This window comes from Haematobia irritans, chromosome 4, assembly GCF_050003625.1.
Source record: "Haematobia irritans isolate KBUSLIRL chromosome 4, ASM5000362v1, whole genome shotgun sequence".
NCBI classification, from domain to species: domain Eukaryota; kingdom Metazoa; phylum Arthropoda; class Insecta; order Diptera; family Muscidae; genus Haematobia; species Haematobia irritans.
The window spans coordinates 187,310,786-187,328,016 of record NC_134400.1 but is presented as its reverse complement, the minus strand read 5'-3'; the positions used below and the strand labels follow the sequence as shown (position 1 = coordinate 187,328,016).

At 29.9% G+C, this 17,231-nt stretch overlaps 1 protein-coding gene across 2 annotated transcripts in view; it reads right to left on the bottom strand.

The window, feature by feature from the left end:
• Positions 1-9,688: 9,688 nt before the first annotated feature.
• Positions 9,689-17,231, bottom strand: part of mthl8 (methuselah-like 8) — a 42,014-nt gene continuing 34,471 nt past the window's right edge. For both annotated transcript variants that reach the window (XM_075306291.1, XM_075306292.1), the window contains exon 7: positions 9,689-9,852. In XM_075306291.1, the coding sequence (XP_075162406.1) occupies positions 9,801-9,852 (52 nt within the window). In that variant the 3' untranslated portion in view covers positions 9,689-9,800. The remainder of the gene's footprint in view (positions 9,853-17,231) is intronic.

The following is a 17,231-nucleotide window of genomic DNA, read 5'->3' as shown; positions in this document are numbered from 1 at the left end:
TTGTCTAAAATTTCTATAAAAATTTTGTGGAAATTTTATGTCTGTAGAAAAATTTCTCAAAAGTTTCTATAGAAAATTTTGTCAAAATTTTATTTCTATAGAAAATTTTGTCAACATTTTATTTTCATAGAAAATTTTGTCAAAATTTTATTTTCATAGAAAATGTTGTCAAAAGTTTATTTTTATAGAAAATTTTGCCGTTATTTTATTTCTGTGGAAAAATTTGTCAAAACTTTATTTCTATCGAAAATTTTGTCAAAAATTTATTTCTATAGAAAATTTTGTCAAAAATTTATTTCTATAACAAATTTTGTAAAAATGTTATTTCTATAGAAAATTTTATCTGTAGAAAATTTTATTTCCATAGAAAAATTTTGTCAACAATATATTTTTATAGCAAATTTTGCCAACTCTAATTGAAAGAATAACAACAATAAGATGTTTTGTACGAATGATATAATTCCCTCGACGAAAAATATGGTACGATATCTTCGTGTATTGTCATCTCACACTACATACAACAATGACGACTACTCAATCTCATACTCTCCAATTACAAGTCGATGAAACACTATCATCCGTATTGTGGTGGGAGATGTGCGTATGTTTATTGTTTTTTTTTTTGTTGCAATCTGAAGCACAACTGTAATACTATCTGCAGCAGCATGTAAACCATGCAGAAAACATGCTCTATGTTTGTGCATTCGGATGCAATTACATATATGCCAGTAAACACACACATCCACACTCATTTATAAAAATGCTATGTGTTTTATACGATTGTGTGTGTGCTTGCTCTAAGCATAACGACGACGTCACTGACGGACTCACTGGAATTTTAGGCGAGGTAGGCCATGTTTGGCGCGTAACTTTACAAGTCATCATTGTGGTATGTTCTTTGTTGTTACTCCTGTACTCTCTTTCAGTTTTGTTTTTTTTTAGGTATTTCATATTCCCATATACAAGCACAATGCTTCTCTTGGCCTGCGAAATCGGCGGTGTATACATACTGTAGACTCAGTTGTATGAGGTTTTCATACCCTACACTACTAATACGGGTACAGGTTACAATGAAGCCTGAGAACAAATTCATTTTTGAATATATATGCATGACCCCATTCCTATAATTTATATATATATATATATATATATATATATATATATATATATATATATATATATATATATATATATATATATATATATATATATATATATATATATATATATATATATATATATATATATATATATATATATATATATATATATATATATATATATATATATATATATATATATATATATATATATATATATATATATATATATATATATATATATATATATATATATATATATATATATATATATCATTTGTAGTTTTTTTTTATTTTTGGAACGTGATATTTCATACTAGGGATTGTAATGTTGAGTTTTTTTTTTTTTAAAAATTTCAAAGGTGTCGACTCTCAGACCTTTTCCCAATTTAAAAACAAGTTTCAAACTATTCGAGTTTGGTCCATGATGTTAGAGTAAAGGGTGAGTTTTAGGAGCTATAGGAAAATTTGTCAAGAAAAACATAAAATTCCGAGAAATACATGAAATCTTTATTTGAAACGACACTTGTCCAAATAATTTAATGTTTGAACATTATTTCAATTAAATGTTGCATATTCCATCCAACATTTCGGTCGATATCTCACAAATAAATGCTTCAATGTTGTCTTCCAACAATTTCCTATGGTTCACAAAACCTGTTCAGATTTAGGTATATAGTCCATATGACAAAAATTTCTATAGAAATAAAATTTTGACAAAATTTTTATAGAAATAAAATTTTGACAAAATTTTCTATTGAAATAAAATTTTGAAAAAATTTTCTATAGAAATAAGATTTTGACAAAATCTTCTATGAAATAAGATGTTGACAAAATTTTCTACAGAAATAAGATTTTGACAAAGTTTTCTATAGAAATAAGATTTTGACAAAATTTTCGATAAGAATAAAATGTTGACAAAGTTTTCTATAAGAATAAAATTTTGATAAAATTTTCTATAGAAATAAAATTTTGACAAAATTTTCTATAGATATAAAATTTTGACAAAATTGTCTATAGAAATAAAATTTTGACAAAATTGCCTATAGAAATAAAATTTTGACAAAATTTTCTATACAAATAAAATTTGCACAAAATTTTTATGAAATAAAATTTTTAAAAAATTTTCTATTGAAATAAAAATTTGAAAAAAATTTCTATAGAAATAAGATTTTGACGCAATTTTCTATAGAAATAAGATTTTGACAAAATTTTCGATAAGAATAAAATGTTGACAAAGTTTTCTATAGGAATAGAATTTTGATAAAATTTTCTATAGAAATAAAATTTTGACAAAATTTTCTATAGATATAAAATTTTGACAAAATTTTCTATAGGAATAAAATTTTGATAAAATTTTCTATAGAAATAAAATCTTGTAAAATTTTCTATAGAAATAAAATCTTGTAAAATTTTCTATAGAAATAAAATTTTGACAAAATTTTCTATAGAAATAAAATTTGGACAAAATTTTCTATTGAAATAAAATTTGGAAAAAAATGGCTATAGAAATAAAATTTTGACAAATTTTTCTATAGAAATAAAATTTTGCCAAAATTTTCTATAGAAATAAAATGTCGACAAAATTTTCTATATAAATTAAATCTTGACAAAATTTTCTATAGAAACATAATTTTGACAAAATTTTCTATAGAAATAAAATTGTGACAAAATTGTCTATAGAAATAAAATTTTGACAAAATTGTCTATAGAAATAAAATTTTTACAAAATTGTCTATAGAAATAAAATTTGGACAAAATTGTCTATAGAAATAAGATTTTGACAAAAATTTCTATAGAAATAAAAAAAAATTTTTTATAGAAATAAAATTTTGACAAAATTTTCTATTGAAATAAAATTTTGAAAAAATTTTCTATAGAAATAAGATTTTGACAAAATCTTCTATGAAATAAGATGTTGACAAAATTTTCTACAGAAATAAGATTTTGACAAAGTTTTCTATAGAAATAAGATTTTGACAAAATTTTCGATAAGAATAAAATGTTGACAAAGTTTTCTATAAGAATAAAATTTTGATAAAATTTTCTATAGAAATAAAATTTTGACAAAATTTTCTATAGATATAAAATTTTGACAAAATTGTCTATAGAAATAAAATTTTGACAAAATTGCCTATAGAAATAAAATTTTGACAAAATTTTCTATACAAATAAAATTTGCACAAAATTTTTATGAAATAAAATTTTTAAAAAATTTTCTATTGAAATAAAAATTTGAAAAAAATTTCTATAGAAATAAGATTTTGACGCTATTTTCTATAGAAATAAGATTTTGACAAAATTTTCGATAAGAATAAAATGTTGACAAAGTTTTCTATAGGAATAGAATTTTGATAAAATTTTCTATAGAAATAAAATTTTGACAAAATTTTCTATAGATATAAAATTTTGACAAAATTTTCTATAGGAATAAAATTTTGATAAAATTTTCTATAGAAATAAAATCTTGTAAAATTTTCTATAGAAATAAAATCTTGTAAAATTTTCTATAGAAATAAAATTTTGACAAAATTTTCTATAGAAATAAAATTTGGACAAAATTTTCTATTGAAATAAAATTTGGAAAAAAATGGCTATAGAAATAAAATTTTGACAAATTTTTCTATAGAAATAAAATTTTGCCAAAATTTTCTATAGAAATAAAATGTCGACAAAATTTTCTATATAAATTAAATCTTGACAAAATTTTCTATAGAAACATAATTTTGACAAAATTTTCTATTGAAATAAAATTGTGACAAAATTGTCTATAGAAATAAAATTTTGACAAAATTGTCTATAGAAATAAAATTTTTACAAAATTGTCTATAGAAATAAAATTTGGACAAAATTGTCTATAGAAATAAGATTTTGACAAAAATTTCTATAGAAATAAGATTTTGACAAAATTTTCTATAGAAATAACACTTTGACAAAATTTTCTATGGAAATAAAATATTGACAAAACTTTCTATAGAAATAAAATTTTGACAAAATTTTCTATAGAAATAAAATGTCGACAAAATTTTCTAGAAAAATAAAATTTTGACAAAATTTTCTATAGAAAAAAAATTTGACAAAATAGTCTATAGAAATAAAATTTTGACAAAATTTTCTATAGAAATAAAATTTTGACAAAATTTTCTATGGAAATAAAATTTTGACAAAATTTTCTATAGAAACAACATTTTGACAAAATTTTCTATAGAAATAACATTTTGACAAAATTTTCTATAGAAATAAAATCTTGACAAAATTTTCTATAGAAATAAAATCTTGACAAAATTTTCTATAGGAATAAAATTTTGACAAAATTTTCTATAGATATAAAATTTGACAAATTTTTCTATAGAAATAAAATTGTGACAATTTTTTCAATAAAAATAAAATTTTGATAAAATTCTCTATAGAAATAAAATAATGAAAAAATTAAACATTTTCACAAAATTTTCTGTAGAAGTAAAATTTTGACAAAATTTTCTATAACAATAAAAAAAATCCTATAGAAATAAAATTTTGACAAAATTTTCTATATAAATAAAATTTTGACGGAATTTAGAAACAATTTTCTATAGAAATAATATTTTAACAAAATTTTCTGTAAAAAATAAAATTTTAACAAAATTTTCTATAGAGATAAAGTTTTGACAAAATTTTCCATAGAAATAACATTTAGACAATTTTGTATAGAAAAGAAATTTTGACAAGATTTTTTACAGAAATAAAAATTTTTACAATTTTTTGCAGAAATGAAATTTTGACATAATTTTCTATAGATATACAATTTTTTACGAAATTTAGAAAGAATTTTCTATAGAAATAATATTGTAACAAAATTTTCTATAAAAAAAAATACAATTTTGACAAAATTTTCTATAGATATAAAATTTTGACGAAATTTAGATAGAATTTTCTATAGAAATAATATTGTAACAAAATTTTCGAGAACAAATAAAATTTTGACAAAATTTCTATTGAAATAAAATTTTAACAAAATTTTCTATCGAAATAAAATTTAGACAATATGTATATAGAAATAAAATTTGTAGAAGTGAAAATTTTTCTAAAATATAATCGTTTGTATAAAGCACATAAAATGTATAAAGTGTAGCAGGCTACAATGAAGTCGGCCCCCTTCGACTTAGTTTTTTTATGTTTTATTTATGGGAATCATATATCCGGTTTGGTTCTCTTAAACTACAACTACTATCACTATATACACACACACACGTATAATTATATATAATAACTACAGCTCTTATATACAACGAGCGAAGAGGTATATAATCGTATGATTGCGACATACTGACTTCGCAGACAGACAAAATGACTTTTCTTCTTATGAGTAATTTGAATTTCTCTCATAATTTTTTATGTTTATGATCCTTATCCCTGTTGCTCCAATACCACCTCCGTCTTCTTACTATTGCTGCTATGTTGTTGTGGGCACTTGTTCGTATGGGTTAGTAAGTATGTATGTACGATGTATCCTCGTAGTACGAGTATCCTTATTTTGGTACTTAAATTTGAGCAAATATTTGTGTAGTACTATACTTCTGCACAAAGTTATGAGAACAATATTGCAAGAGTGTGGGTTATTCTCAAGCAATGGGTTGCATAAATGGTCGGTGGTAGTGGAAGGTTTGCATTAGCTTTTAAAGGTGAACTTTCTCATAAAATTAAGAAGCTACATTTTCCTTAGGAGTTTTCTATTAAATCAAACAAAAGTATTTCGAATAATGACCAATATTTGCTATCGAAGAATTTTTCAAAAGCCAATGTCAAAATTGATTTTGTGTAGGAGAAAGGACGGGGTAACCAGGATAATGAAATTGGTTTACCAAATGCAGTATTTGGTGTTTGCCAAAACAAAATCATTTAGATATTGTGGTAAGCAAACTAATTGTTGATCCGCATGACTACATTCTAAGAAGTCCTTTTTAATTGTATGCTTGTAGGACTATGTAAGTTGTGTCTATAAAATCTAAAGGCATGAGGGCATTTTCAGATTTTCCACGAAATATTCCCTACTATAATAGAGACAAGAAGAAAATTTGAAGTGGAATTCTAATTTCAACTCAATGGCACTCTATTTGTACCCAAGCCCGAATGGTGCACCACCAGATATTAGGCCATGGTTGCTACTCGCACTCAAAATAATCTTATTTTACAAAATTTTGTCAAAATTTTATTTCTATAGAAAATTTTGTCAACATTTTATTCCTATAGAAAATTTTGTCAAAATTTTATTTCTATAGAAAATTTTGTCAAAATTTTATTTCTATAGAAAATTTTGTCAAAATTTTATTTCTATAGAAAATATTGTTAAAATTTTATTTCTATAGAAAATTTTGTTAAAATTTTATTTCTATAGAAAATTTTGTCAAAATTTTATTTCTATGGAAAAATTTGTCAAAAATTTTAGTTCTATAGAAAATTTTGTCAAAAATTTAGATTTTTTATGGAAAATTTTGTCAAAATTTTATTTCTATAGAAAATTTTGTAAAAATTTTATTTCTATACACTGGCAGAAAAAGTTTCATTATATTAACGAAATGTGACATTAAAATTAAGCCAATGAAACAAATTCATTGATATAACTAAATTTATCCTTAATATAATGAATAAATTTTTAATCAACGAAACGTTTAGCAGTATTAACGAATATTTTCGTTGTCTTAATGAAAATGTTTCGTTGTACCAATTATAAATGTTCGTTGGCTCAATTTTAATAAAATTTCCTTTGTGTGTAGAAAATTTTGTCACTATTTTATTTCTATAGAAAATTTTGTCACTATTTTATTTCTATAGAAAATTTTGTCAAAATTTTATTTCTATAGAAAATTTTGTCAACATTTTATTTTTATAGAAAATTTTGTCAAAATTTTATTTCTATAGAAAATTTTGTAAAAATTTCATTTCTATATAAAATTTGGTCAAAATTTTATTTCTATAGAAAATGTTCTCAAAATTTTATTTCTATAGAAAATTTTGTCAACATTTTTTTTCTATAGAAAATTTCGTCCAAATTTTATTTCTATAGAAAATTTTGTCAAAATTGTATTTTTATAAAAAATTGTTCAAAAGTTTCTATAGAAAATTTTGTCAAAATTTTATTTTTACAGAAAATTTTATCGAAATTTTATTTCTATAGACAATTTTGTCAAAATTTTATTTCTATAGACAATTTTGTCAAAATTTTATTTCTATAAAAAAATTTTGTCAAAATTTTATTTTTATAAAAAATTGTTCAAAAGTTTCTATAGAAAATTTTGTCAACATTTTATTTTTACAGAAAATTTTATCGAAATTTTATTTCTATAGAAAATTTTGTCAAAATTTTATTTCTATAGAAAATTTTGTCAACATTTTTTTTCTATAGAAAATTTCGTCCAAATTTTATTTCTATAGAAAATTTTGTCAACATTTTATTTTTATAAAAAATTGTTCAAAAGTTTCTATAGAAAATTTTGTCAAAATTTTATTTTTACAGAAAATTTTATCGAAATTTTATTTCTATAGAAAATTTTGTCACAATTTTATTTCTATAGAAAATTTTGTTAAAATTTTATTTCTGTAGAAAATTTTGTCAAAAATTTATTTTTTATGGAAAAATTTGTCAAAATTTTATTTCTGTAGAAAATTTTGCCAAAAATTTATTTTTTATGGAAAAATTTGTCAAAATTTTATTTCTAGAGAAAATTAAGTTAAACTATTATTTCTATAGAAAATTTTGTCAAAATTTTATTTCTGAAGAAAATTTTGTCAACAGTTTGTTTCTATGGAAAATTTTGTTAAAATTGTATTTCTATCGAAAATTTTGTCAAAATTTTATTTGTATAGAAATAAACATTTTGTGGTTTTCCAGCCAAATATAAAGCAATCACATTGTCACGCTTGAATGCCATCACCTTTATGTCTGAATAAACAATAAAATGCACTGTAACTGGAATAAATCTGTCACCTGTCAGACAAGCAGTTTTGAAATGATACACTGAAAAAACAGTGAACCCACCAGGAAGATAACTTTCGGTTAATTTTAGAAAATTTTGAATATTTGTAGAAAATTTTAACTAAACAGTATTACAAACGTTGGCATCACGCCGATGTCATAACAATAAGTAAATATTTTTCGACAAATTCAAGAAAATTTATTAGACATAACTATGTTTTTTCACTTATTAAAGAAAATTTTGTAGTTTGAAGGAAAAACTTGGAGTTCAAAATTGCAAGAATGTCTTTAGTGACATACGAAGTTCATGATGGACGCATTTTTGGTAAAATGTACAAATTTAAAGAAATTCTGAACTATTTTGTAGAAGACACGAATTTAGTTAATCTTTATGCTTCATTTGAGTATATTTTTTTCCTCGGGTTTAGTTAATTTAACTAACGTACACAAAAAATTATCAGAGTAAAGAAAACTTTCTCCAAACATAATAATTCCATGAACTAAAATAAAGTTAAATTGGCTTTAGTGAAATAGAGAGTTCATTTTTTTTGAGTGTAGCACCTGCAATTGGTTCCAATACATATCATCCATACTGTATTAATGTTTTTGGGGATACCTTCATCCATTGGTTGGCTGTAATTTATAGCCTATAAATTAGAGGTGCGAGCATGAATGAAATTTCACTCACACTCACGTACATTCACGAAGTCAAATATTTATTCACGCACGCTCACGCACGATAACTGTCGTAGCCACTCACACCCACGCACATTTACGAAATGAAAAGAAGTACTCACGCACGGCCATGTACGAACTACTTTTACAGACTCACGCTCACGCACGATTCTCGACAATTCAGCTTACTCACGACATTTTCCAACCGGGAATGAGCAAAGGTAACAAAATTCATAAATAAAATTTTGTTCGACAGCTAAATCAATTTCATTTAACATACGAGTAAGAATTAAATCTTGATTTTTTTCGTGAGCGTGACTTTTCAGAAATTTTATTCACGCACATTCACGAATCGATTTTATTACTCAGGCACGACATATTTAGTTTAGTCCCATTCACGAGGGTTGTTTCAGATTTTATTCACGACTCACGTGATTGACGCGTGAAACACTCGCGTGACGACATTTTCGTGTCACGCGCACACCTCTACTATAAATTACAGCCAACCAATGGATGAAGGTATCCCCAGCCTGTAATATCAGAAACTTAACGAAAGCGTTTGGGTTTTTGGCATTGCTATTGTAGTTGTAATAGATTAACAGAGAGAATTTTGCTTTGTAATATATATGTGTTATCTTATAGGTAGAGAGTACTCATGCAAACAGGGTGATTCAAATTTTCCTATACATATAAAGCTGTGACACAAACCAAACAGCGCTGTGTTAATGTATAGGTGTGAAACGAGTTGAAATTCAAATTGAAAGCATGTTGACTTCTAGTCATTATGGGTGATTCCAAGATTTCCATACTCGTAAAGCTGCGACACAAACCAACAAAAAATGCTTTTGAAAAATTCGACAAAAACCGGAGGTATTTTATAGTTTTAGGATAAATTTTTGATGTAGACCCCGATCTGTACTAGTGCATAATATAGATTAATTAATATTTTTTGCATAAGAAATACAGTTTTCTATAGCGTTTTTATAAATATATTTTATTTTAAGTTGTATATACTAATTATATTTTAAAGTAATTTTAATTCTAATGAACTGTGTAGAGTTCCAGAAACTGATCTAGGAGTAAGTGGTCATTGGCATTGAAATTTCGGCGATGTCATCATTGTCTCTGAAAGGAAATTAATATAAAAAGTGAAATATATTAATACCTTATATTGTCTTTTAAATAATCCAGCTCGAGGTGAGAGTCAAATGTTATTTGGTTATTTTATTCCCTCGGAAATCATAGACTAGAATCTAAATTTTAGTAAAAACATATATGGTGACAGCAAAAAAGTAAGTCAGCAATCAAACTAACAGTCACTTGAAGTAGAAGCAAGACGACTAACATTCACCAGAACACTCTCTTCACATCCGTACAGCGGGAAAAAGCTTCTAACAGAGTTCTATAAAAAAACAAGTAAGGAAAGTCTAAAGTCGGGCGGGGCCGACTATATTATACCCTGCACCACTTTGTAGATCTAAATTTTCGATACCATATCACATCCGTCAAATGTGTTGGGGGCTATATATAAAGGTTTGTCCCAAATACATACATTTAAATACCACTCGATCTGGACAGAATTTGATAGACTTCTACAAAATTTATAGACTCAAAATTTAAGTCTGCTAATGCACTAGGATGGAACACAATGTTAGTAAAAAAAATATGAGAAACATTTAAATCTGAAAAAAAAAAATTATTTATGATTTATCACTCGATATATATGTATTAGAAGTTTAGGAAAATTAGAGTCATTTTTCGACTAAGAAGTGGCGATTTTACAAGGAAAATATTGGTATTTTGACCATTTTTGTCGAAATCAGAAAAACATATATATGGGAACTATATCTAAATCAGAACCGATTCCAACCAAATTTGGAAAGCATAGCAACAATGCTAATTCTACTCCCTGTGCAAAATTTCAACAAAATCGGAGTTAAAAATTGGCCTTTGTGGTCATATGAGTGTAAATCGGGCGAAAGCTATATATGGGAGCTATATCTAAATCTGAACCGATTTCAACCAAATTTAGCACGCATAGGAACAATGCTAATTCTACTCCCTGTGCAAAATTTCAACTAAATCGGAGTTAAAAATTGGCCTCTGTGGTCATATGAGCGTAAATCGGCCGAAAACTATATATGGGAGCTATATCTAAATCTGAACCGATTTCAACCAAATTTGGCACGCATAACTACAATGCTAATTCTACTCCCTGTGCAAAATTTCAACTAAATCGGAGGAAAGAATTGGCCTCTGTGGTCATATGAGTGTAAATCGGGCGAAAGCTATATATGGGAGCTATATCTAAATCTGAACCGATTTCAACCAAATTTAGCACGCATAGCAACAATGCTAATTCTACTCCCTGTGCAAAATTTCAACTAAATCGGAGTTAAAAATTGGCCTCTGTGGTCATATGAGCGTAAATCGGCCGAAAACTATATATGGGAGCTATATCTAAATCTGAACCGATTTCAATGAAATTATGCACATTTGACTATACTACCAATTGTACTCCTAGTGCAAAATTTCAACCAAATTTGGGTAATACTCAGGCTTCTAGGGCCGTATAAGTGCATATCGGGCGAAAGATATATATGGGAGCTATATCTAAATCTGAACCGATTTCTTCCAAAATCAATAGGGTTCTATTTTGACCCAAAACACATACTTGTGCTAAATTCGAAGTCGATTGGGATTAAATTACTACCTAATCCCTTGGTTACAAAAATGTGTTCACGGACAGACGGACAGACGGACATGGCTATATCGACTCAGGAGCCCACCCTAAGCATTTTTGTCAAAGACACCATATGTCTATCTCGTCTCCCTCAGGGTGTTGCAAACATATGCACTAACTTATAATACCCTGTTCCACAGTGTGGCGCAGGGTATAAAAAACTTTTCTTAGGTGAAGTTGTATTACAATCCGAACTAAGTGAATAAGACCAAGGAGATAATGCAGGAGAATCCACAGATGTAGAGCCCTCCCCTGGTCCGAGCTACGCGAATAAGCTCCAAGGTTGGTAGTAGGAAAGCCACTAGGACCCATTTTATATTCACCCAGGGGAATAATCTCCAAGGAGTTTTGTGAAGAAGGCTTCTAACATAATGAACATTTTTGGGAGGTACCGTAGTGCAATGGGTAGCATGCCCGCTATTGTGTTTTGAAATCTTCATTTTATTGCAACTTGCAAACTGGTATAAAAAAATTGCATATTTCTCTTACTTTTTATACCCTGCGCCACACTGTGGAACAGGGTATTATAAGTTAGTGCATATGTTTGCAACACCCAGAAGGAGACGAGATAGACACATGGTGCCTTTGGCAAAAATGATCAGGGTGGGTTCCTGAGTCGATATAGCCATGTCCGTCTGTCTGTGAACACATTTTTGTAATCAAAGTCTAGGTCGCAGTTTTCGTCCGATCGACTTCAAATTTGGCACAAATATGTGTTTTGGCTCAGAATAGAACCCTATTGATTTGGGAAGAAATGGGTTCAGAGTTAGATATAGCTCCCATATATATATATATATATTTCGCCCGATATGGTCTTATATGGCCCTAGAAGCCAGAGCCCTAATTTGCTTAAAATTTTCCACAATAAGAACAATTAGTACTATAGTCAAGTGTGCCAAATTTTATTGAAATCGGTTCAAATTTAGATATAGCTCCCATATATATATTTCGCCCGATATGGACTTATATGGCCCCAGAAGCCAGAGCCCTAATTTCCTTAAAATTTTCCACAAGAAGAACAATTAGTACTATAGTCAAGTGTGCCAAATTTTATTGAATCGGTTCAGATTTAGATATAGCTCTCATATATATCTTTCGCCCGATATGGACTATTCCGGTCCCAGAAGCCAGAGTTTTACCCCAATTTGGTTGAACTTTTGCACTAGGAGTACTATTAGTAGTGTAGTCAAGTGTGCCAAATTTTATTGAAATCGGTTCAGATTTAGATATAGCTCCCATATACATCGTTCGCCCGATTTACACTCATATGACCACAGTGGCCAATCTTTTACTCCGATTTAATTGAAATTTTGCATAGGGAGTAGAATTAGCATTGTAGCTATGCGTGCCAAATTTGGTTGATATCGGTTCAAATTTAGATATAGCTCCCATATATAGCTTTCGCCCGATTTACACTCATATGACCACAGAGGCCAATTTTTAACTCCGATTTAGTTGAAATTTTGCACAGGGAGTAGAATTAGCATTGTAGCTATGCGTGCCAAATTTGGTTGAAATCGGTTTAGATTTAGATATAGCTCCCATATATATGTTTTTCCGATTTCGACAAAAATGGTCAAAATACCAACATTTTCTTTGTAAAATCGCCACTGCTTAGTCGAAAAGTTGTAAAAATGACTCTAATTTTCCTAATCTTCTAATACATACAGTTTGTCAAGAAAGTGTTTTGACAATGGGATAAAAGTTATGTTTTGTTCCAAAATTAAATATAATGAAATTTTAAAAAAATATTTTATTATGTATTTTGCAAAGTATACATACGTACACAGAATTAAAAATTTAATAAAATATTTATTATTTCAATTATTTCTAGAAGTTGAAATAGTTGGCAATGTCAAAAGACTTTCTTGACATACTGTATATATCGAGCGATAAATCATAAATAAACTTTTGCGAAGTTTCCTTAAAATTCCTTCAGATTTAAATGTTTCCCATATTTTTATACCCTCCATCATAGGATGGGGGTATATTAACTTTGTCATTCCGTTTGTAACACATCGAAATATTGCTCTAAGACCCCATAAAGTATATATATTCTGGGTCGTGGTGAAATTCTGAGTCGATCTAAGCATGTCCGTCCGTCCGTCCGTCCGTCTGTTGAAATCACGCTAACTTCCGAACGAAACAAGCTATCGACTTGAAACTTGGCACAAGTAGTTGCTATCGATGTAGGTCGGATGGTATTGAAAATGGGCCATATCGGTCCACTTTTACGTATAGCCCCCATATAATGGGACCCTCAGATTTGGCTTGTGGAGCCTCTTACAGAACCATATTTCATCCGATCCGGCTGAAATTTGGTATATGGTGTTGGTATATGGTCTCTAACAATCACGCAAAAATTGGTCCACATCGGTCCATAATTATATATAGCCCCCATATAAACCGATCCCCAGATTTGGCTTGTGGAGTCTCTGAGAGAAGCATATTTCATCCGATCCGGCTGAAATTTGGTACATGGTGTTGGTATATGGTCTCTAACAATCATGCAAAAATTGGTCCACATCGGTCCATAATTATATATAGCCCCCATATAAACCGATCCCCAGATTTGGCTTGTGGAGCCTCTAAGAGAAGCAATTTTCATCCGATCCGGCTGAAATTTGGTACATGATGTTGGTATATGGTCTCTAACAACCATGCAAAAATTGGTCCATATCGGTCCTTAATTATATATAGCCCCCATATAAACCGATCCCCAGATTTGGCTTGTGGAGCCTCTAAGAGAAGCATATTTCATCCGATCCGGCTGAAAATTGGTACATGGTGTTGGTATATGGTCTCTAACAATCATTCAAAAATTGGTCCACATCGGTCCTAAATTATATATAGCCCCCATATAAACCGATCCCCAGATTTGGCTTGCGGAGCCTCAAAGAGAAGCAAATTGCACCCGATCCGGCTGAAATTTGGTACATGGTATTGGTATATGGTCTCTAACAACCCTGCAAAAATTGGTCCACATCGGTGCATAATTATATATAGCGCCCATATAAACCGATCCCCAGATTTGGGTTGCGGAGCTTCAAAGAGAAGCAAATTGCATCCGATCCGCCTGAAATTTGGTACATGATATTGTTATATGGTATCTAACAACCATGCAAAAATTGGTCCACATCGGTTCATAATTATATATAGCCCCATATAAGCCGATCCCCAGATTTGGCTTGCGAAGTCTCCAAGAGAAGCAAATTTCATCCAATCCGGTTGTAATTTTGAACATGGTGTTAGTATATGATCTTTAACAACCGTGCCAGAATTGGTCCATATCGGTCCATAATTATATATAGCCCCCATATAAAACGTTCTCCAGATTTGACCTCCGGAGCCTCTTGGAGGAGCAAAATTCATCCGATCCGGTTCAAATTAGGAACGTGGTGTTAGTATATGGTCGCTAATAACCATACCAAAATTGGTCCAATCACACAAAAATTGGTCCATATCGGTTCATAATCATGGTTGCCACTAGAGCCAAAAATAATCAACCAAAATTTTATTTCTATAGAAAATTTTGTCAAAATTTTGAGAAAGATTTTCAAAATTTTATATCTATAGAAAATTTTGTTCAAATTTTATTCGGTTCATAATCATGGTTGCCACTCGAGCCAAAAATAATCTACCAAGATTTTATTTCTATACAATATTTTTTTTCAAAAGTTTATTTCTATAGAAAATTTTGTCAAAATTTTTATTTCTGTAGAAAATTTTGTGAAAATTTTATTTCTATAGAAAATTTTGTTAAAATTTTATTTCTGTAGAAAATTTTGTCAAAATGTTATGTCTACTTTGTCAAACTGAATTTTATACGTATTGGATCGATCTTTTTTGATTTAATATATACCACGTATGGACTTACATACAATTTAGAAGGTGGTGTTAGGAGGTTTTAAGATACCTTGGCATCGGCAAGCGTTACCGCAACTTAAGTAATTCGATTGTGGATGACAGTGTTTAAAAGAAGTTTCTACGCAATCCATGATGGATGGTACATAAGCTTCGGCCTGGCCGAACTTACGGCCGTATATACTTGTTTTTTTACTAACATTGTGTTCCACCCTAGTGCATTAGCCACTTAAATTTTGAGTCTATAGATTTTGTAGAAGTCTATCAAATTCTGTCCAGATCGAGTGATATTTTAATGTATGTATTGTAACGACGGATTTTGCTACTATTGGCTGGGGTAAAGCTCGCGGTGGCCAGGGTACGTCAAAGAAAATATTTATATTTGGACAGGGGAAAGAAGAAGACGGGGTTTATGTTTCAGTGGAGTTATCTTTATTGTGCAGTTTAGAGAAGTTTAGCTTAATACTAGTTTGGTATGGTAGAAGCAGTGATGTATCGGCGGCGTGCGCCGAGACTCGTCGGTCCTCGGTGTTGGGTAGGCGGCTCGCAGAATGCTGGCTGAGAGGGTTTGGCTGGGAAAGGACTGTTGGTTGGGGAACCACGTGGTTGGCGGCGTTACGGGGTGTTAGTAGGTGAGGTACAGCGGGCTAGAGTGATCATACACACCTCTAGTCGGGAACTGGGTATAGGGAAAGCGTAGGAGAAGTATGAACACGTGACTAGAGTGATCGCACACCTCTAGCTTAATTATTTACTTTACCTTCGTTTCCCTCTCCAATATTCTACCATTCCAACTATTTACTACGATGATCACTTACCTAGATGTTGCTACCTCTTTGACTGCTGCCAACCGACTGACCCAGATCTCACACACTGCCTGCCTTTTATACTTTTCCCCAGCATGCGTAATAGGTGATGGTCACATGTTGAGTTGTTGGTTTATAACGGTTGTTTACTTCTTATTTATTATATGTTGTGGCTGGAAACGAGGGCACCGACTTCCAGCGTCACAGTATTTGGGACAAACCTTTATATATAGCCCCCAACACATTTGACGAATGTGATATGGTATCGAAAATTTAGATCTACAAAGTGGTGCAGGGTATAATATAGTCGGCTCCGCCCGCCAAATGTGGGGAATTTTAAATTAAAGTGCTGATTTTTGGGGATGAAAGCATCCTATTTTGGGTACAAGAGCCTGGATAATACTGGCAACACTGGTTCGGGCATGCCAAAACTGGACATAACTGTGAATTCACAGTACAAATTCCTATCTATTCTGGAAATAGGCCAGCCCAGTTATGACACTAAAGTTTCGCACACCTGATTGACTCGACAACACGGAGCCAGCAATGCTCGGACGGGTATGATATCCTGCAATAATCTCCTGACTTAGCAAGTAAGTGTACTACGGTGGTCATATTGGAACCCAGTGAGAATCGAACTGGAGATGCCTGAACCAACTCCTAGTCTCATAAGGTGGTCGAGCATTCAGCTGACGGGAACGTCCATGCAAAAGGATGTGATGAGGCCCCATAAAAATCTGACGACTTGGAACGCTTGGGTACGTCTATAACTAATTTGGAGCAATAGGACGGCCTTTGTCACTGATGGCAAAGGCGGTTCCAACAACTTTTCTTGCGCCATGTTAACCCGCTCACGCGCCAACGACAGGATGCCGAGTTCCATTTTCTCATCGGACAACATCGCATCATCATAGTCGGGCAATCCAACCATAGAAAAAATAGCCGATAATTAGGCAAACGAGAGTAGGCGACTTAGCGATAAATGCGGGGGTCAGATAAGACGACGAAAGAATGTACCGGATAGTGTGTGAAACTTCAGGAGAATACTGTATGGATACTGGTGAAATTCGGACTGATGATTCCTCAATCAA